General features: G+C 44.0%; 1 protein-coding gene across 1 annotated transcript in view; it reads left to right on the forward strand.

The window, feature by feature from the left end:
* The window catches only part of LOC141107547 (T-cell surface glycoprotein CD1b1-like), a 188612-nt gene that overhangs the window by 123141 nt on the left and 42026 nt on the right, over positions 1 to 23445 (forward strand). The window contains exons 3-5 of the mRNA XM_073598361.1: positions 2134 to 2412; positions 13383 to 13649; positions 15576 to 15678. Of these exons, the coding sequence (XP_073454462.1) occupies positions 2134 to 2412; positions 13383 to 13649; positions 15576 to 15678 (649 nt within the window). The remainder of the gene's footprint in view (positions 1 to 2133; positions 2413 to 13382; positions 13650 to 15575; positions 15679 to 23445) is intronic.

Raw genomic sequence — 23445 nt, forward strand, 5'->3', positions numbered from 1 at the left:
GCCACGTTCGTATGGCGTTAGGGGCGTAGCCCAATGCTCCCGCTCGGGGGTTTAAGTTTGGAGGCTGTGACATGGCGAACTTTCCTCTCTCCCCTCACTTGGCTTGTTCCCTCGTATCTGAGAGGTCCTACACATGGGTAAGCACATCACTATTATATAATATGTCATTTTATTTTTACTCAACCTCACTTGTACACACTATGTGTGAAATGCTATACTCATTACTTATTACTAAGACACATCTCTCTGGTTTTTCTTCCTACATCTTGGTTTGTCTTTATCTTACTCCTCGTATTGTGTTCATATTCACCCTTGCTTGTTTGTGCCCTCTTTTCATTCTAGTATACTACATGGACATCCAAAGATACCTATATTTCTATATATTTATCTCACCTCTTTGGTGTTTACCATTAGATCTACATACATTTTACTGTCAACATTGTGAACATACTATATATGGCTATTGAGACACACCAAGGAACACAATTCTTTTCTTTTTCTTTCACACCATGCATCCTTTACACTCCCTTATTATCATTTTCCTCTCTCTCCTGTTTGCACCCACACCTATTATGTCATGTATTTCTCTATATAAGAGCGATATCATACTATTTATACCCTTATATTACTCTAGAAGATACATACATATATATAATTTTTATTACAGTTGTCATGACATATGTGGCCTCTGGGACATCTTAGGAGATACAACATTCCTTTTCTTCCTTTTCCTCGCCATGTCCGCCTCCTACTGGACCCCCGCTCGGCTTACTGCGGGCTACGCACCTTCAGCTCCCGGTTGGAGTACTTTCCGCTGTTGCCTTTGTAGATCAGTCCTATGGACTCATTGACCATAATGCAAGTATGGGGTATTTCTTTTAGGCTATGTACTTCTTTTTTGACTTTTATCATTATTGAATGTTATATCTTATCGATACCTATTATTTTGTAGATATCCTGCATATACACCAACTCCTGAGGAAGCGAGCAGAGCTCGCGAAACGTGTCGAGTACTAAGTTGTATATGTATACCATGTATTTTTATACTGTAACCAATATGTCAATGGTCTAATCCTGCCCTATGATGTTTTTATGCTCATCATAAATTATGTTTTTGGAACTTCAATAAATCTTTATACTACTCATCATGACCTATATGACCAACTCATTTAAAGTCCCATGGGCGAATTTTCTCTTGTTTTGTCTATTTACATGTGATCGCGCCGTCATTTGACGGCGCAATCACATGGTAAACGGCCGCGATCAGCGGCCATTTACCGGGATCCGTGATGCGCCGGGTCCTCTGGACCCGGCGGTCACGCATGTGTTCGGGTGCGCGCCCCAGGGGGCGCGCGAGAGGGGAATTCTGGGAGGATGTCATAGTACATCCTCCCAGAGTTATCCAACCACCCTGCAGCCGTCATTCGGCTATGGGCCGGTTGGTAAGTGGTTAAAATCAAATCTTTATTGTTTTTTGGCAATGACATGGTGTGGACAAATTTCTGCCAGTCACAGGCGGTGTCAATCCCCCTCCGGCCTGTGTCTTATAATAACAAGGGGGTAAAGCCTCAGCAAGATGTAATATCCTGTCCCCATTGTGTTTAGCTGATTAGTGGGCATGGAAGAGGAGGGATGGAGTGGGCTGTCATTTACCACTGTGTATACACCCACATGTAGTAGGGTTGCCACCTCATCCCTTTAAACCCAAACACATATGAATTACACAGGTTCTGAGGCTAATTTAATGCAGATAGGGCACAAAGTGAGTTAAATTACCACCTTAATCAGCCACAGAACCTGTGTAATTAATATGTGTTCAGTTTTAAATGAGGTGTCAACTCTACTCTGTAGTCACATGGGCTGCTCAGATGTGATAGGGAGATAGGGTAAAAAATGCACTGAAAAATGAGCATTTGCACTAGCTGTCAACACTGCTCTGCAAAATCCCCAACTGCAATGGGGACATGGACAGAAGGAAAGGACAGTGACCATCAGAATTAAGCAGGTTTTTTCAGAATACAGCATCCCATAGTGACTGATTGAGTATGAACAGCATGTAATACAGCATTTAAAGATAGCTTTTGATGTGTGTTTAATGACATTTTAAATTAACTGAGAACTCATCCCTCTCAGGTTCTTATCTAATCCAGGGCTTGGCAAGATGCTCCTCTTTGTTGGATGACATTGAGGGTTTCACTTACAGACTGGCTAAGGAAGGAGAAGATCTGGTGTCCTTTAATGTCACCAATGGAGTGTGGGAGGCTGGGAATGCCCCTCACTCTCAGATTATTCTGATGATCCTGAAGAAGGACAGAGCCGCAGCAGAGAGCATTACAAGTGTGATGATGGACTATTGCCCTATGCTGGCCGCCCTGTATTCAACTGTGGGCAAGGAAACTTTTTCAAGAAAGAGTAAGTATCAATAGTGAATGCTTAGAACTGATGTCCTGGGAAAATACTAAACATATTTGAGATCACATCAGTTTTTAATCTATCCACTGGATCCCCTATGTAGCTCTGCTCTCATAGGGGCCACTTGAATGATGCCCATGGTTATTTTCCCAGTGGTTGCCCCGCAGCCAGGCACATGGTCACAGTCACTCTTTGGCTCAGTAAACAGTCCAGGGGTATTCTTTTTATTTTTGGGTAACTTGGATGGGGAATAGTGTCAATTAGGAGGTTTTCTTTCTCTTTTGTATAACTATGAGCCAAGTACTTGCCCAAGTAAAAGAATGGACTAAGTGTTGTAGCAGTAGCTTCGAGAGATTAATCTTCCTCTCTAGACTGTCCAAAGTCCTTTCACTAAGAATTAAATAGACAAAGCTCTTCAGGACATTGGACATTTTGTCCCTTTTAAACACACAGCTGACTCTCTAACACCAGAGGGGTGGCAACAGCACACAACCTCTAGGATCTCTCACAACTTTCTGTGCTCACAATGCCTTCAGACAAGCGGCTGACTTCTTCCAGTGCCTTTCAGATACTTTCTCCCTGTGATACCAGACTGCATCCACAGATGACAGACCCCTTTAGTTTAGCTTTAGCTTGCCCAGCTGGGACCATGATGATCAGCAAACATATAGCAGGTGGCCGGGGGGGGGGGGCAATCAGCCCCTCCCCTAGGCTGTGATCTCCTCCCCAAAGACAAGACCCTTCTGTTCCAGGTCTCAAACTATTTATACAGTTTCAAAGCAACCATTTGTGTAGTCTTCCCACAGGGATTGGCTGAGACAGTATAAATATTCTGTCAGGAAAGGACTCACCTGCTGGTGGCACTGTGGCACCCAGATCCATGCTCATTAGTCATCACCTGATGCTCGTTGCAGGAAGTATATTTAAATCCTGTCTGTCCTGGCTTGTTACGATTACGCTTTGCATTCCACACTTGTATATATTTGGTTTAGGCAGTCATTTATTGTGTGTCACTGTTGTTTGGTTCTCAGGTTTGCTTACACAGTTTGCAATATTGGAGGTGCATTTACTTTTGTGTTATTCACTTATCTTTTAAATAAATTATATTATTTTACACTACCTGGTATTCTCTGTGGCAGTCCACACATTTCTGGTCATATGGATTACTGACATATTCATACTACTCATTTGCCTTACTCCGCGCCTATGTGCCAGAACCATCGAGAGGGTTCTAGAAGGCAGGATCAGTAACCAATCCTGCAGCCTGTGAAACACAGAACCGACCTAAACAATCACACATAGACACACTGATTACAGTAAACCAAACTAAATCTATCTAATCTAGCACCTACAGTATCTCACAAAAGTGAGTACACCCCTCACATTTTTGTAAATATTTTATTATATCTTTTCATGTGACAACACTGAAGAAATGACACGTTGCTACAATATAAATTAGTGAGTGTACAGCTTGTATAACAGTGTAAATTTGCTGTCCCCTCAAAATAACTCAACACACAGCCATTAATGTCTAAACTGTTGGCAACAAAAGTGAGCACACCCCTAAGTGAAAATGTCCAAATTGGGCCCAATTAGCCATTTTCCCTTCCGATGTCATGTGACTCATTTGTGTTACAAAGTCTCAGGTGTGAATGGGGAGCAGGTGTGTTAAATTTAGTGAATAATTAATAATGGGCACGGCGCCAAAAAACAAACGTGCACTCTACCAACCTGATGCTGCTCCTAAATTAGTAAATTACTAATGAACAATGAACAGACAGTATAGGACGCATCAATAGTGCAATATGATTAAATGTGAACCTGTTGATTCTATCATATATTAAAGTGTTCCAGTGCATATACAATATATAATCCTTTCTTACCAATAAAGTGAATATAGTGCAACAAATCAAATGTCCTCAAATAATTATGAAACAAAACACAATCTTCTTAGTAGATCCAATCACCACATAATAATAAAGTGCACATGCTTTCTTATTGGTGTTTCACCCAAAGTGGTATATCAAAGCCCTCACCAGACAGTAGTGGCCACAAAGTGACCCTCAGGCATGGAAAAGTTCGGATAATATATACCATCAAAGGTAACTTTCCGGATATCCTGGTAGAAAGACTCCAATCACCAGTCAGCAGGAGTGTATTAAATATAACTTCTTATACCTGAGCCTCGGTGCATCAATACATCAACTAAATTTGCAAAGAGTGGCTCCCCATGAAAGCCACAGAAGCTTCGATAGTGTAAAAATGTCTTTATTCCAGATTAAAACTGTGCAGCCAAACAAATGTGCAAGGTACAGGACGAAAACCAGACTGGGCTACAGCTGAGGAGGAGAAGCAGAGACCAAGCAGTACCTTATATTCTGTGGGTACTCGATAGCGTCTCGGGATACGTTCCAGGTGATCCAGGAATGGAGAACTCGTTAGTGTATGTTAAATTTGGTGTTATCGCTCTCACTCTCTTATACTGGTCACTGGAAGTTCAACATGGCACCTCATGGCAAAGAACTCTCTGAGGATCTGAAAAAAAGAATTGTTGCTCTACATAAAGATGGCCTAGCTATAAGAAGATTGCCAAGACCCTGAAACTGAGCTGCAGCACAGTGGCCAAGACCATACAGCGGTGTTGTCACATGAAAAGATTATGAGAGTTCCAATATCCCTAAAATAGGAACCATTATGATTCCATTTCAACCAGAGTATTTTAACATGCTAAAAAAAGAAGTATATTTGTTTATAATTTTTGTACAAAAATTACACATTAAATACAGTTGAATTTCAATTCATAAGCCTCTGGGTGTTTTGTCAGCTCTTTTTGTCACCATCTTTGTCACACCCTTTTTATATTGTGTTCAATTTAAATATTTCTTAACCATAAAAGGACAATCTTTTTAAGATGTACTTGCACCACCATTTAGGCTACTTTGACTGAACCTTTTTCAGTAAAGAAGTAGTGCGTCTGAAACAGTTGATGGAGCTCATTATAAAGGTATCACTTGGTTCACATCCTTGGGAAATGGAAAGGTCAAAAGAAAAGTATGGGGTTTCCAAGTACTACATGACTAGTTGTGTCTAGTTTCAACATTCTTAAAGCGTATCAAGGCCACCATCAAGGGGGGGACAGCCGATACACATATGGGGCCTGGGCATCCCGAGGGGACCGGGAGCAGGGTTGCCAACTGTCTGTCCGGGGGGGGGCAGGCCAAGCGCGCAGCCAGTGATGTCATGAGGTAGTTCGGCTGCCCCATGTTATCCTGCTGGTCCTCTCTGCATCTCCGCTCAGGTCATGGTCTTTGGCTGGCGGTGCGTCCCGTGTCGGTTCCTCGAGGACACTCTCCACCTCTGTTGCCTCCAACAGTGCTTGGTCTCCTTCCTGTGTGCCTGGTGAATCTTTTAGGATCAGTAATCTGCTTCCAGATGCTGTCCCGCTATCCCCAGCCACTACCCTGCCGAGCTCTGCAGTCAAGACTGGAGAATGACACATGTATTAACCCTTTCACGATGTGAGTGCAATTTACTTTTTTTGACCCAGTTTTGTTGAACGTCTACACTTAGGAGGTGGCGCTCCTTTCTTTCTTTTATCTTATAGAATCAGAGTACCTATCCTCAACTCTCCAAGGAAGCTACAGCCTTCCCAGTGACTATTATTAATACTATGGTCCCTGTTGTTCCCCTACAGACTTTCCCTGAGACTCTTTTACCCTTATTTGTTCACTCACCCTAGGCCCAATTTGCGCCATATATACTTACTCTAATGGCGCCGCTTGGCCATCTCCTGTAGTATGTCCGCAGTCTCTGACCTTCTCCTGTAGTATGTTTCCAGTCTCTGACTCCTGTAGTATGTCTGCAGTCTCTGAACTTCTCCTGTAGTATGTGCGCAGTCCCTGACCATCTCCTGTAGTATGTCCACAGTCTCTGACCATCTCTTGTAGTAGTTCTGTGGCCTCTGACCATCTCTTGTAGTAGTTCCGCGGTCTCTGACCATCTCTGGTATGTCGACAGTCTCTGACCATTTTTTTTAGTATGCCTTTAGTCTCTGACCATCTTCTTAGTATGTCAGCAGTCTCTGGTCATCTCTTGTAGTACCCTGTTTCTCCGAAAATAAGACCTAGCGACCTTGTAGGCCTTATTTTCAGGGTAGGGCTTATTTTCGGGGAAACAGGGTAGGGCTTATTTGGGGGGTAGACTTATATTGCAGCCATCACTGACAATCACGCTAGGTCTTATTTTCGGGGAAACAGGGTATGTCACAGTCTCTGACCATCTCTTGTAGTATGCCTGAAGTCTCTGACCATCTCTTGTAGTATGTCTGCAGTCTCTGACCATTTCTTGTAGTTTGTTGCAGTTTCTGACCATCTCTTGTAGTATGCCGCAGTCTCTGATCATATCCTGTAGTATGTTGCAGTTTCTGACCATCTCTTGTAGTATGTCACAGTTTCTGACCATCTCTTTTAGTATGCCTGAAGTCTCTGACCATCTCCTGTAGTATGCCCGCAGTCTCTGACCATCTCTGGTATTTCCACAGTCTCTGACCATTTTTTGTAGTATGCCTGTAGTCTATGACCCTCTTCTGTAGTATGTCAGCAGTCTCTGACCATCTCTTGTAGTATGTCGCAGTCTCTGACCATTTCTTGTAGTATGTCTGCAGTCTCTGACCATATCTTGTAGCATGTTGCAATTTCTGACCATCTCTTGTAGTATGTCCATAGTCTCTGACCATCTCTTGTAGTATGTCTGCAGTTTCTGACCATCTCTTGTAGTAAGCCTGCAGTCTACGACCATCTCTTGTGCCATTTCTGCATTTTCCAACCATCTCTTGTGCCATGTCTGCAGTCTCTGACCATGTCTTGCGCTATGTCTGCAGTCTCTGACCGTCTCCTGTAGTGTGTCTGATGGGAGAGTGGCAACCCTCCTCAGACAGGGCGAGGAAAAGTTCTGTCAGGGGAGAGGAGGCTGAGGGGATGAAGGTTGTCTTTGAGAAGATATGAGGGACAGGGACTGTCTGAGAGGAGATGGAGACTTCTCTGTGATGATATGGGGATTGAGGCTCCTCTGAGGTGATAGAGATTTTATAAGACAAGGTGTCCTCCTCACAATGTCCTCCCCTCTCTGAGGTGTGTGTGTGTCCTCCCTCACAGGATCCTCCAACTGACAGCAAAAATTCTCTGGAGCCCTAGGTGTCTGGGGGTCTTATGTAGAGGTTGGTAGGTGCCCTGTGGTCTTAAATAGAGGTCAGTAGGTGTGAGGGGGTCTTATATATAGACATTGGTAGGTGCCCAGGGGTCTTATATAGAGGTAGGTAGGTGTCCGGTGGTCTTATATAGAGGTTGGTAGGTGTCCAGGGGTCTTATATAGAGGTAATAGGTGTCCAAGGGTCTTATATAGAGGTTGGTAGGTGTCCAGGGGTCTAATACGGAGGTCGGTAGGTATCCAGGGGTCTAATATGGAGGTTGGTAGGTGCACTGATGACTTCAAATACACTTTTCATTTTCATATATTAAGTTGTAAGAGTATTAAAATAAAAGTGGGTGCACTGAACGACTCGGTGGGATGGCCAGTGGACAGATTTGGTGGGACGGCAGTGGACGGGCCCTGGGGAATGTTGGTGGTCAGGCTCGGGGGGCCCAGGCCTAAAGCTGTGTAAGAGACTTCAAAATTTCTGATGGCTGCCTTGTCCAAAAGATGAGATTAAAATCATATATTCATATCCTCATTGTATTTCAGTTATTTCTACTCCAATTATTCTGAATGATCTTGAAGTTTGTAAACTTGCTTTGTGAAGATCCCCACACATTTAATTCCTTGAATTCTGTGACATGTAGTCACTATGTCCTGTGAGTAGGCTGTGTCACACATTTCACAGAGCCTATCTTCTGAACTACAGAGGTGCTGAGAGGAGGAGTTTCAATCAGTCAGTACAGGAATCACCGTTTGCAGCCAGTAAAGTACTATGGGATGTGTATTCCTTAGAAATTGAAAGTAAACAACAGAGGAGAAGCTGCAAAGCATACAGGGAATTTTGGAAGTTGTGGGAAGAGATGGCCAGCAGACAGGCAGCACTCACAATATGAAAGGAGATTTTATATTAAATTGTCAAAAATAACTATTGTTTGCATTGCTGTTATAATTCTGATGTTATAAAAATCAAGGCCTATGCCGTGACCATAAAAATCTTTTAAATCACGAAATAAGCATGCTGTAAATGAGTGTCAGAAATATGTCAGAATTTCTTATGTAGCGCTGGTAGATTTATGATCTACCATCTGATAGGTAAATTTAGTGAATTGCTTGTTATAGGAAGTTAGATTTGCCTCTGTTCCAGCTTGGCTCACGTTGCGTGTGGTTCCGCATTGTGCCGATGGGTGTCATTGTCACCATCGGCGGGTGTTGGAAAAGCAACGCGTTGAAGCGGATGAGTGCTCCTCTGTCCCGGAGACAACTCGGTGGAGGTGGTCCTCCGAGTTGCATTCTGGGAGAGGGTATTTATGGGACAGACGCCATGTTTAGGGGTTCGTTTTCAGCCACCTGCTGGCCCTCCTGGCTGACAGGTATGTTTTAGAGTACTACCTCGTGGTCCTCCGTTCCGGAGGCCCGCGTCGCTGCGGCGCATGGGTGGGCCCAGAAGTCTGTCTGGGGCCTACCACAGCAGCCGAGGAAGGGTCCTGAGCTGTCTATCCAGAGTGAAGAAGCTGGACAACCGAGAAGATCCCAGGGGAGGACCCATCATGGAAGGATCATGCAGAGTGCTGGTCTGGAGAGGGGCTTGGTGACTCGGTTGGAGGACGTATCCTGAAGTAATCTTATTGCATGGTACTGCCGGGTTGACTTAGAGGTCCAAGTACTGTGTCTGACATTCATCGTGAACCAATACATCCTGTGGCAGAGGATCGTACGGGTTTATTCCAAGCAAGTCTGTGGCAGAGACTTTTGTTCGTGCTACGTACTGGCTGCTAGGCAAGTGAGAGAGGCCTATCCAGGCGAGCAAAGATCGTGTCCCGCAAAAAGGGGATTGCATTCAATTACAGTATTCAACTTTAAAGGATGTTCTAAAGAAACCTAAAGAAAGGTATTTGAGCTTCCCTGCAGTTTTCCTCCTGCCTCTTTCCTGCTACTTCCTTTGTTGCTTGGTTCAATAAAGCGAAAACGTACTCAAGTGTTGGTGCTTATATCGTCCAGAGGTAAACTCAACGGAACCCTAGACCCGGTGCCAGTGAAACAGGGGTATCGAGAGTGAAGGTAACAGCCCGCTTAAACCAGTAGCTCCACCGAGAGTTAGTGCTACACTTATAGAGACACTGTTACCTTGCCCATGCAAGGCAACATGACAGTGTCTCTGCAAAGGCACCTCTCTGACTTACAGTTCTCATTAATGACTTTACACCCTTAGGACGTTCCTATATAAAGTGGTTATACTTGCGGCTGCAGCCATTATCCTGGTGTTATTTTTTTCAGCTGTCAATTTTCCTGCAAAAGTGATCCGAGTGTTTATACGGTTTCACGTCTACCCCAATGCAGGTGGTCAGACACTATAGCTGGCTACTGTGTTCTTCGCCTATAGCAGCCCCCTTTCCCATAAGGCAAACAGGCCTACCGGTATTCGGTTGCCCCCAAGTCTTATACACAATACTATAGTGCCTGCACACCACACCAGGGCAGGCGCGAACTGAGCAAACAGGTACTTGCGGTAAGCAGACAGTCAGTATGATTCTATGTCAGTCCAGGTAAAAGGCAGGCTGAGTTCAGGGAATAGGCCAAAATCCGGTCCAAGGTCATACACAGAGAAATCCAATCTAGCAGAGCAGGGCAGACAGACAAGGGCTAGATCAGGAATAACGCATGTATCACTCTCTATCACAAGCATATGAGTGAGGGTTTGGCTTGCTTATAACAGGTTTGGTTCCTACCCAGAGACTGAACACATGAATTACCTTGTAGGTGGACAGACAGACAAGGAGAGTCCCATAGCCAAAACCCCAGATGCTGGAATGTGGAGCAGGAGCACTAGATGCTCCTGACATACGGCCTCCCAATTACTCAGGAGTGGAAGGGGGCCACCCACCGCCGTTCCCAGATTCATCTATCCAACAGGGAAGCCCAGAGCAGCTGTGGGTGATTGGGTCAGCTTACCATACAGAAGAAGGAGAAACATCCATTCCACAATCTTCTGTATGGTGTATTAAACCAAAGGCAACATCCAGTTTCAGATGTTTGTTCACTAGCCAAAATCAGGATCCTGCGATGTCCCCCCTGCTGTGTCCTCCGCTGGATCATCCACCCAATTCATTACTGTTCCCTGCGAGTGTCGCAAAGCATGGGGGCGGTGCCCAGTGGCAAATTCAAAAATGTACACAAAACATAACACACTGTAATCTGTAAGATTACATTACTATATCAAATCATTTCACATCCCTTTTGTCCCTAGTGCTTTGGCCAGTGCCCTGCATGCACTTTTATATTATATATACTGTTCTTTCTGCCTGGAAACTTGAGAATGTCCATGGCATCCAAAAAGCATCCCTTTTACGTCAAAAGCAGTTTTAGACCAGCTAGAAAACAGTGATAGTAAATTGGAATCACTTGCAGGATGGAGCAATAGTGATTTGTGGGGAAATTGATCATCAGACACTGAAGGTGATGACAGTGAAGATTCTGCGACTGAGCAAATTTCAGTGTTTTTGATTTGATTACATTATTGAATATATTTTATTATTATTATTATTATTATTATATTATTATTTTTTATAATTATTTATAGTTATTTAATATATTATAATTTATGATTTTGTGTTTCAAAATTTATGATACCTGGGATGTCTACTAGACTCTTGTTTGGACAGAGTTATTCCTAAGAATTACAGGTCTACAATATAAAACACCAAATTTCTATACAAAACAATTTACCGCTTTGACGTTTAAAAATCTGACATGATCATACTGCCATGGAGGTTAATAAACTAAAGTTCATCTCAATCGGTTATAACACTCTCCTAGAGCATTGGGTATGTATGGCTAGAGGTACTGAAGTGGCCAATTTCACCAGCAAATGATGCTGCTAGTGAGACAAATGTCATCCACTGGAGAGAACAAGGCACTATAGCAATGTTTCTTAAACTATAGGTCAGGACCCAAGTTATGTTGTGAGTGTGTGGGATGGGTGGCTGCTTGACTTTGTGTCCAACACTACCCTCTCTCCAGATTGCCAATGCTGTTGTCCAAGAGTGCCTCCATTACTCCTCAATAGAGTGACGACACCCTAATTCAAGCCATACCACCAGTGGGCCAGAAAGAAAAATACAGATTCCACATGTAGCACCATCCAAGGTAGGTGCTAGGATGAGTGTATTAAAGTTTTTGGTTTCTCTGCTTAACAGAGAGACAGCTAGGTAAATGTATGTGCTTAACAGAGAGCTGTGATTGGTTGCTGTAGGTTGCTCAGTGTGCTCTGGTGCTGCTTATGCTGTTTGAGTATCCCTGTGCCTAGCAACATAGGAACGTTCTGGGCTATAGGTTGGGACTAGGCAGATGAGCAGCATGAGAATGCATACAGCCCTGGCCAATTGTAAGGGGAGGAGCCCCTATGCATAATGGGTGCTGGTATTTATGTTTAGGGAGCACATAGGATCGTGGTCATTCCTAGGAGAAGATTGCATCTGGCTGGAGGAGAGATGTTGCCTCCCCTGGCACTTGCTGCCATGTGGCCTCAGGTGGGCGACCTAAGGGCCTAAAGTCTGTGTGGCTTACCCTGGTCCTACCATAACTGACAGAGGGAGAGTCTACTGTGCATCTGGTCTGGTATCACAGAGCGATAAGGCTGCCAGTGGTGCTTCAGGAGCCTTCTGGGTACAGACACCCTAAGGAACCTTAGACAGTTATCCACTCTTTTGCTCTTAGTCAGCTGAGGGTCCACACGAAGAACACTGGCTAGTGTTCTTAGAGCTTTGTCCAGAATGGTCCAATACTTTACTGGCTATTGTTCTTAGAGCTTAGTACAGCAATCAGCTTGCTGCTGCTGTGAAGAAGTCTTTATCTGCCTTCTGCAAGGAATTCAGTCAAGTTTCACTAGGAAAATAAGTTAGAGTGCTTGGTGTGAATAGTTCAGTTTGAAAGTATCCCACTATATCCCTTCTCTATCCAAGTTCTCCAATAAAACAACAATAACAAAACCCCTAGACTGGTCATTGGAATAACGAGCGAAAGTGAGTATGCACATGGCTATGGGGGGAAATACCTTGTCCCTGGCTGTGGGGCAAGAAGCAGGGAAGGCCTGAATAAATATACCAGCTGCTCCTGCAAGGGTATTGCTACACACATAAATCTAACTATGGAACACTTGCAGTGGAGAAGGGACTCACTTCAAGGGTATTTTTTGGGTCCTTGGGTTCAACGTTCAAGCAAGGAAGCCAACAGTTGAAGTGTCTGTATTTTTCTCATGATAGGTGTTCTTTTAAGAGAATCAGATGACAAACCTTTTTTTATTTAGATTTGGACACAGTAGGTTTTTCCTTTGCCCTCTGTATCCAAGATTTCCCTTGGAGACACAACAGGAAGTGAGTGGAAATGACAACAAACTGAATGGAAATTCCCTCTTAGACAGTTGACAGACATCCTCCTCTACTCATCACCTGTTAAAATGACAACATTTTGGATTTCCCATCACTATCTGTACCAGTGACAATAGTCACCAAAATAAATAGACATGGTGAATCACAGACAGCACTCAAAAGCCTAACAAAAAAAAGTTCTAACCTTTCTACATTCTATCCAAAGGTGTCTGTAGATAAACTTTATTAATAAATGAAATAACACATACCAAAAACATGTCCTATTTCTTGGCTCTACATGTCCTTCCTGTTTTATGTTAGATGGAAATACTGTAGCTATTCTCAAACAGATCACGTACTGTATAAGTCTTTACCAGTGTTGTTTTTTTATTGACTCTCCTCCATATATCCCAGTCCAACCACAGGTCTACATTACCAAGAAAACTTACAAATTTGAAACAGAGCTTATCTGTATGGTAACTGGCTTCTATCCAAAACCAATCAATGTAAGTTTGTGGAAGGAGGACAAAAAGGAGGATGTGATGTCAACTGTGACTCTACCCAATGGAGACGGGACTTACCAGATAACAGTGTTGATCATTGTAAATTTTCAATCATGGCAAAGTGTCTACTGCCAAGTGGAGCACAGTAGTTTGAACGAACCGCTCATAGTACATCTGGGTACGTAATCCATTAAGTACTGGAATGTAAAAGATTTACTAGAATTTTTTTAATAGAAATGACATTGGCTAAGTATGGGTGTAAAGAATAACATCAATAAGAAAAATCAATCAATTTAGAAATTTTCAAAAAAAAAATATAAAAAATCCATAAATAATAGTCCTTATAAGCTCCAACCACCATGCTTTCTGAGACAATGTGCTTAAATGTTGACTTCCATTCATGCTCCACCACTAGTGTATACAGATTGGACCCTTACCAGCAATATATAATGCGTGCGCCTTTGATAACTTTTAATGGCTGTAGAGAAGAGAAGACTGCAGATAACTTGTACAACGTATGTAGAAGAATTTGTTTCATCTCGGTGTATCACCTGAGGACAGTCACTTCACTGGATATACGTAAGGGTTTACAACCACTTTAAGTGGACTTCATGTAAAACAGTGGCATACCAAGTGGGGGGCGGGCCGCCCGTGTGCCACACACTGGAGAGGTGTCAGGCTGGCGCCCCCCCTCCGTGACTGAAGTGGTGACAGCGCTGCGGGGAGGGTTTAGAGCAGGGAGAGAAGCGAGCTGCAGTGGTGTTGCAAGGGGGTGGGCGGGGTGACAACACTGCACCTGACCAACCATCCCCTTCTCTCACAGCCACAGGCTGTCTAAGTGTTCCCGGATGTCACACAGGCATAGCCGAGCAGTGTGAAGCCACCTCCCCCCTGTTTATGTGTACATGGGGGGGGACCTGCTGTGCATGTGTCGAGCTGATCTGAGGTACTGAATGGGGGGGTCTGCACTGAAGGAGGGTCTGCACTGAAGGGCGGGTCTGCACTGAAGCTTGGTCTGTGCTGAAGAGGGTCTGCACTGAAAGGGAGGTCTGTACTGAAAGGGGGGTGTGCACTTAAGGGGGAATGCACTGAAGGGGGGTCTGCACTGAAAGGGGGGGTCTGCACTGAAAGGAGGGGGTCTGCACTGAAGGGAGGGGTCTGTACTGAATGGGGGGTCTGTACTGAATGGGGGTCTCCACTAAAGGGGGGTCTGCACTGAATAGAGGGGGGGTCTGTGTAACATGCAGGGGGTCCAAAGCTATGGGGGGCGTATAATGTAAAGGGGTCCAGAGGTGTAGGGTGCTATGTAATAAAAAGGGGTCCAGACGTGCAGAGGGCTGTGTAATGTAAAGGGGTCCAGAGGTTCAGGGTGCTGTGTAATGTAAAGGGGTACAGAGATGTAGGGTGGTGTGTAATGTAAATGGGTCCAGAGGTGCAGGGCATTGTGTAATGTAAAGGGGTCCAGAGGTGCAGGGTGCTGTGTAATGTAAAGGGGTACAGAGGTGCAGGGTGATGTGTAATGTAAAGGGGTCCAGAGATGCAGGGTGCTGTGTAATGTAAAGGGGTCCAGTGATGCAGGGGGCTGTTTAATGTAAAGGGGTCTGGAGGTGCAGGGTGCTGTGTAATATAAAGGGGCCCAGAGATGCAGGGTGCTGTGTAATGTAAAGGGGTCCAGTGATGCAGGGGGCTGTTTAATGTAAAGGGGTCTGGAGGTGCAGGGTGCTGTTTAATTTAAAGGGGTCCAGAGGGGCAGGGTGCTGTGTAATTTAAAGGGGTCCAGAGGTGCAGGATGCTGTGTAATGTAACGGGGTCCAGAGGTACAGGGTGCTGTGTAATGTAAAGAGGTCCAGAGGTGCAGTTGTGGAGAGGGGGTACGCAGTAGTGACAAAGAGATATTGTGGGATGCAGAGGTATGCAGGGGGCACAGTGGGGTGTTTTTACATTTTAACATGGGGGGTGCCAGATATTGGATCCGCCAAATGCTCTAGGTATGCCCCTGATGTAATATTTCTTTATTTCTTTATTTATTTGAATGTAGTAGTAGTTCTTATTTAACCTAGCATTACATTTTAAATTTTTTGATCTAATTTCATCACCTCTGCAGATAAGGAACATCACACCCCGATTGGACTGGTCATAGGAATAACAGTTGCTGTGGTGTGTGTGGTTGGACTGGTGTGCTTTTTGAAGTTGTATAAACAGCGCAGGTAAGAAATCATCATCAAGAGATATAAATGTATTATGGTACAAAACATCCCTTGAAATTCATTATTACCAAACACTAGAAGTTGATTTTAGTTATCCACACAAAAAAAAATTCTAAATGTAATTTTATGTGCAAATTACAATTTTCATGCATAATGTTTTTTTCTTTCCTTTTAATAAGAATATTGTCTTTGTCTACGTTGTTTTTTTTTCCTTCTTTATCTTCTACATTGTTAGGCTGCTTTCACACTGATCAGTTTTTCTTCCGTTTTTGCGTAAAAAAAAAGCAGAAGAAAAACTCATGACCATTAAATCCTATGGAACTCTTCACTCAGCTGTGGGTTCGTTGAATTTTTAGTTGAGTCCTGAAAGCTGCATTTTTGGTGCATGTTTGGTGAGGTAAAAAAGCAGCATCAAAACACACCTTTTAATTGAAATAAATGGAAAACACGAGGTTGCATTTTGGTGAGTTTTTTGTGTCACGTGTCCTTATTTCACAGGTGCGAAAAAAATGTGGCAAAAATGCACCAAAAACTCATATACCTTTTTACCATGTTTTTGCAATGGAGCAGTGTGAAAGCAGCTTTACTGGAGATGATGTACAAATGTTGCATTGCTTGCAAAAAATCGTCAGGTACGGCAACAGATGAGAGAAAATCAGTGAAAAGTTATGCAGTTGCAGTATAACTATATTTTTTAGTTTGGATAGAGTGGAGAGGGAATAGGACACCTGTCTGTATTTTTTAATGGAAGGCCATAATTCTACTTTAAACTGGTTGTAAAGTCAGAAGATTTTTTATCATAAAGCGGAGTTCCACCCAAAAGTGGAACTTCCACTCATTGTACTCCTCCCCCCCTTCGGTGACACATTTGGCACCTTTCAGGGGGGAAGGGGGACAGCATACCTGTCTTTCACAGTTATGCTTTCCCCACTTCCGGGAGCCTCAGCCGCGGGTATTGACATCACGGCTGGGGCTCCCTCCTACCCCTGTCGCAGGGCCAGTAGAAGAGAGGAGCGGCGATGCGCAGTAGGGTTTCCGGTGTTTCCGAAGGGCTACACTGCCAGGTTCCCTTACTCGCAATGGAGGCGGTATGCACCCGACAGCTGACGGAAACATCAGCTGCGGTGCCGACATCGCTGGACTCCAGGACAGGTAAGTGTCCTATTATTAAAAGTCAGCAGCTGCAGTATGTGCAGCTGCTGGCTTTTAATTTTTGCAGCGGTGGGCGGATCTCCGCTTTAATGCATTCTTTTCATTAAGATAAGCAACCTTCTGTGTGCAGCAGCCCCCCTCAGCCCCCCTAATAATTACCCCTCTAATTATCCCTCTAGATGCAGCGATGTTGTAGGAAAGTTTCAGCTGCCCAGGACTCTCTATCCTCTTTGGCTGAGACAGCAGAGTGGCGCCATTGGCTGTTGCTGCTGTCAAAGTCAGTGAGCCAATAAGGAGAGAGAGGAGGCAGGGCCAAACCACAGCTCTGTGTCTGAATGGACACACAGAGCAGCTGCTCGGTGTGGGGGCACTCAACAGGAGGGAGGGGCCAGGAGCACTGAAGAAGGACCAGAGAAAAGGAGGATCTGGGCTGCTCTATGCAAAACCACTACACAGAGGAGGTAAGTATAACATATTTGTTATTTATTAAATGAAAAAAAATAGACTTTAGTATCACTTTAAGTTGTAGGGAAATGCATATTTTGTGAACTTTGTCATTAGCTTCCTCAGAAAAGTATAGGGATAATTTGTATTGATTATTATGCTTGTGTGCCACATTGCAAAACTAGCGGGGGCCACAGGGAGAGACTGATACGCGGGCAGCCAGAGTCTGGATTATTGTGGAATATATTTGTATTGTCATTTCCAAGTAAAAAAGCAGTATAAGAAATGCTGTTAAATGTCAGTGCAATATAAGCCAAAACAAAAGGAACATAGTTATGCAGCGCTACCCCCACAGGAGCCGCTGGTGAAACAGGATCCACCACCCTGCACAACCAGGCACACCAAATTTTACACAGCACACTTGAGTCAAGAAACCATCCAGCAACTTTGTTTTTTTTGTTTTATTAGGGATATTAAATGGGATGGGGATATAGGTATTATGGGATGCCCACTTGACTTCAAAACTTCAGCAAACTTCCTCAGGGTCACTTCTCCTACAGTATGAACAGCTATATACACTCCTCTGTCTCCAGCACATATCTTGCTTGCAGAACACTCAGGCCAAGCTGGCACAATGTTAGGTGATCTGACAAAAAAGCTCATTCAGATAAAGCAAAGGCCCATTATAGGCAGGGATCTCGGGCCCCTTTGGTTGGGTAGCAAAGTCCCAGTTCCCTGCTGTCCTCCTGTGGCTACTTATCCCAGCACCACCTCTTCAGGCATTGCCAGCTCACCTTGCTGCAGCTGCCACTTTAACTAGCACTCCTGGCTAATCTTCCTCAGTCCTCCCACACTGACTCTGCAACCATCACAGACTGCACTCCCCAGTTCCCCAGGCTGCCTCTCAGTCCTCCCCGACTGTCACCCGGCTGTCTTTTCCCTGGAGATCGCCTGGATGTGCTCACTGGCTCCCGCTGTCCTCACATCTGCTCCCAAGCCACTGGACAGGATTCCTCCTTATGTTATCAGAGGATTCCTTCTTCACCCAAGTCCTAGGCCCGAAGTTACCCCCCTTAGACTAGGGGGCCACTGACAGCCTCCTCAGCACTCCATCTCCAGCTTCCATTCAAGCTCTCCTGCCCTGCTGTGCTGACCCTGAGAAATTGAGGTGGCCTGCCCCCTGCCAACCCATCTGTTGGGGATTGGTCAGGGCCCTCCATGAATACCCCAGGCAGCTCCTCCTAACCTCCCTCCCATTCTTCTGGAAACTTCTCAAAAGTTCCAGCAAGTAGGGGGAGGTACCAGACATGCTGCCTGATGAGTCATTCCAGTCTCCCTGAGTCACTCAAACCCTGACCCAAAATAAACCCAGGCTTGGCTGCCAACCAAGCCAAAACATTTTACCTACACTAACAAAAACCTAACACTTCTAGCACTCTACACTAGAGGGTGCTACATTTATAAAAAGTAGAAAAAACATAATCAGCATAACCATGTCACATTACTGAGATTTCGAAGGCATCGAAACTGAGAACTATGATTAATGACCTCTAATATAGGGTAACATTGTGATGAAAGCAACACCAGAAAATAAACTCTTGGAAGAAAGAAAAGAAAAAGAAAAGGGAGGAAAAAAATATAGAATACCTAGATATTATTATTATTTATTATACAGGATTTATATAGTGCAAACAGTTTGTGCTGCACTTTACAACATGAGGGCAGACAGTACAGTTACAATACAATTCAATACAGGAAGAATCTGAGAGGACCCTGCTTGTTAGAGCTTATAATTTAGGAGCGATAAGTGTACAGAAATAGAGGTAAAGGATATAAATAGAAGTCATGGACTGGGAATCTAATGTGAAAAAGAAAAACCATGGCAAAAAAAAATCAGCATATAAAATGATCAATAATAGTTGAACATCTGGCCACTATAGCCAAAGCCAAATTGTAGAGCTGGTGGAATCCAGCCAAAAAAGGGAAAAAAAAATCACAAAGAGGTCGTTTAAAGTCCATTCTTCAATGTATCTGATGCAGAGAAAATAATCCATATTTTCCATATTTTTGTATGAATGTAGAATTAGTATCAATCGTGAAAGCCAGTAATTCCTCCATTCTCATAATGTCATTCACTAGGTTAACCCATTTTGTCAAAGGAGGTGTTAATGTCATTTTCCAATAAGAAGTGATCAATTTCCTCCCAGCAGAAAGAAAATGTCTCAAAAAATGTTTTTTTGAGGGAGGCTACAGGACCATAGATAATAGAGCCATTTTAGGCGATGTAGATATAGATTCACCATAGAGTTCATTGTAGATGTTGAAAATTGAATGCCAGAAGTGAAGGATCTTACTGCATTCCCACGGTATGTGGATATAGGTACCTCTAGCACTGTTGTGTTTCCAACATACTGTACGTCAGATATGGAAGGAAAAATTCATGCGTAAACATAAAGGATTTAAGCCATTGTCAGGAAAAGCCTTCTCGCAAGCGTTCCAGTAATTTGAAGTGTAAAAGAGTGCCTGTGCACAGAAGCGCCATCCGGCGCACCCGCATGCGCAATAGCGCCAATAGCGGGTGTGCGGGTGCGCGCACGCTCCCTGTGACAGCACTTGGCGCCAAGACATGCTATTTAAAGGGGACTGTTCCATTGCTGCCTTGCTGTCCGATCTACAGCGTTCCTGAAGACCCCTACTGCCTTGTTACCCTGTGTTTGCTATCTGATACCTGTTGGACTGTTCCTGACTACCCTGTTTGCTGCCTGCCCTGATCTCGGCTTTGGAATTTGACTATTCTCCTGGATTTACCTTCTGTACCTGATCTCCCGCCTGTGTTTGACCCGACCTGCCTGTACCCTGCTGTTTGCATCCTGCTGCTGGACTACAAGACACCTTCTTGCTGTCTACATCCTGCTCCTGGACTACAAGACATCTCTCTGCTGTCTTCATCCTGGTGCTGGACTACAAGACACCTCCTTGCTGTCTACATCTTGCTGCTGGACTATAAGACACCTCCCTGCTGTCTTCATCCTGCTGCTGGACTACAAGTCACCTTCCTGCTGTCTGCATCCTGCTGTCGGACTACAGGACACCTTCCTGCTGACTACCAGATCCAGCCCTCTGCTCCAGCCTTCCAGTCAGGCACTTGTGCCCCTTCGCACTCCCGATCTCCTGTCATCACTACCAGGGGTTCCCGAGTCGGAGGTATACGAGAGGCCGTTCCCTGCATTCCGGGCTCTACCTACCAGGTACGTGACAGTACCGGACAGCCATGTCCGAGCCTACGCAGGGGACGTCGCCCATGGAGGACTTATGCCGTCATCTAGGTTTTAGGAGCCAAATCAAGAAGTGACTGAGAAAGCATAAAATAGCCAATCCTGCTATAAAGTTTGTGTGAATGGGAGCAATAGCTATAGAATCTCTTGGAAAAAAACATGGCAATCATCTACTAGTTGTAAATTTTGAAAAAATGTGTTTGATTTTGTGCAAGTAATCAAAAGATAGATTGGATTTACCAAAAATGTATTCAGTGGTGGAACCAGAGCTAGACTGAAGTCACCTCCTAGAATGAGGTTATGCATTCCAATTCTATAGAGGTTGGAGGCAACAGATGAAAAGAAATGCAATTGATCCTGATTGGGAGAAGCCACGGTAAATATGAAGTCATCAAGTTTAAGTTTAGGAAAGATATAACGGCCTGGCTTATCTGGCTTATCTGTGCGTGAATCAATAATTTCTGGTTTAAAAGAATTATGAAGGGCAACAGAAACCCCCTTTGATTTATTTAATGGGCCTGTGCTATGGAACCATATAGGGAAATACTGACAATTTTTGGTAAACTACTGTATTACAAAACTACATACACACAGTGGAGTTGATTTACTGATTAACTGAAAAGTGTAAAATCTGGTACAACTGTGCATGGTAGCCCACCAGCTTCTAATATCAGCTTGTTCAAATAAGCTTTGACAATAAAACCTGAAAACAGATTGGTTTGTATACAGAGCTGCACCAGATTTTGCACTCTCTAGTTTTAATAAATCAACCCCAGTGTGTTTTATGGCACTAAAAGGCCTAAGGGGGGAAAGTGGGGAAGTACAGAGTGACCAGCTGTCACAGGTTATAACGATAAAAAGGAGAAAACCGTATGCAAAGGAATAACTAAGGTCATCAATCTAATGAAGAGGCAGCTATATGAAAGACACATATACTGTACATTGCATAAAAGTATTAAACATCAATATAGTCATTTCAGATTAGAAAGAAGCAAATAGAGATAACACCATCAAGTTAATTTAGGAACATTACAGTCTGATATTGGTATGAAATAAATAAATAAATCACAGAAATGTACTTATCAGGGTATCCTCTGCATCTGAAAGATTGAGAATCAGGCATATAGTCCAGAACTGTAGAACTATATGATAAGCTAGAACTGAAAAAAAAAAGTCAGTCATTTAAAGATTTCTGAGCATTGGGGGGCATCTCCTTAATAGACTGATGTTGCCATTGTGTGGTGAAGAGTAGACGTGGTGTCAGAGGCTTCAAGGGCCAATCCGGGAGAGCAATATTTAGTAATTCAAAAAGGTACCCAGAAATGTAGTAAAATCACCAAAAATTGCAGATTTCTCTTGGTGAGAATCTCTGAGCTGAAAAGGAAATCTCCATCTATTGTTTCTATTGTTTAAAACACCCATGAGAGGTTTCAGCATGTGTCTCACTGACATAGTTTGGCACAAGAGGTCATGCAGTTACATGACAGGAGTTTTATTGAAAAAGAATGATATCTTTGGCACTCGCAGTTTGCAATATCTCCTCCTTAAAGCAGAAGTAAACCCATCCATTTACCAGTTTCAAAAAACAGTTTCATTCCCGGCACGTGCCGGAAATGTAACACTCCCATTGGTTGTGCTCTCAACCACACTGTCAAACCATCCAATGGCTGGTGTCATAACTGATCACATGTGCAGCATCATGACAGTTGTAGATTAAACAGAGGCAAAGATGGCAGCTTCCTTGACTGAAAACGATAGGGGGGTTTACTTACACTTGAACTTTATAGAAATGAATCCTGAAGATAGTGTCCCTGGGCAGGGAAAGATTCATATTTCCTGGAGCTGTGTATGTGGTTAATATTGATATAAGGGCCTTTAGATTTTTGCAATAATTGACTAAAAATGCCTGTGGCAGCAGACACCCAATGTATGATATTGACTGACTCAGGCAAAACACAAATTCTTATATGGTTACACCTGTTCTGTTTTCTATATCATCCTGTTGGTATATTAACTGATATATTAGTACAGTGCTGTCAAGAAAGGTAGAATATGCTCAGACACATATTTATGCATGAGCGCAGAACTCCTGTTAGTCATATCCATGTGCATGCATACGTGCACACATCGGCACACGTGCCTGCAGCTAAGACAGGTGCCAAGCAGGCTATTTAAACAGCACTGATGCACTAAGACCTTGCCTTATGAGCACAAGCATTTCCTGCATATCTGCTACCCATTCCTGTATCTGACCTTCTCTTGCCAACCTGATCCACCTTGACCTCGCTTGAACTCTGCCTGTACCAACTCCTGGCTTGTCTTTGGACCACGTCTCTGCCTGCTCCCTCTGCCTCCCTGCCTCATCTTTGCTGACACTGGCCTGGACTCTGACTATTCTCCTGTCTGCTGTTTTGCCTCTGACCTGCCTGCCAGTTATGGACCCAGCTTGTCTGACTCTGCTCTGTGTCCTGAGCCTGTGGCTATCATCTGCACTCAGCCATCCTGCAACCTGCCAAGTGCCTGCTGTCTGCCTGCCAGTGACCTGCCAGCCTGCCATCTCTACTGCTAGGCATCAATGGTCCAACCTGCATCTGGGTGCACACAGATGACTCATCTGCATCTGTCATTGCAAGAGTTCTCATGCCTCCAAGAGTGTGTATTTTGGTCCATGTACTGTATGTTCAAAACCCATTTGGGGCAATATCATAACAATTGTTTCGCCACTTGTCCATAAAGGTAAGGTGGCTCATTCCCTATCAGGGACACACGGCACTGTATGTAAGGGTACCCCCCATAGGGGCTGCTGAATGTAGTAGTACATCTGTCACCCTGCCCAGCCAGGCATACACTTTTCACTCGCTTAGAGACATGAAAGCAGTTCTTGTACTTGTTTTTA

The sequence above is a fragment of the Aquarana catesbeiana genome, linkage group LG09 (assembly GCF_042186555.1).
Source record: "Aquarana catesbeiana isolate 2022-GZ linkage group LG09, ASM4218655v1, whole genome shotgun sequence".
In the NCBI taxonomy this organism is placed as follows: Eukaryota; Metazoa; Chordata; class Amphibia; order Anura; family Ranidae; genus Aquarana; species Aquarana catesbeiana.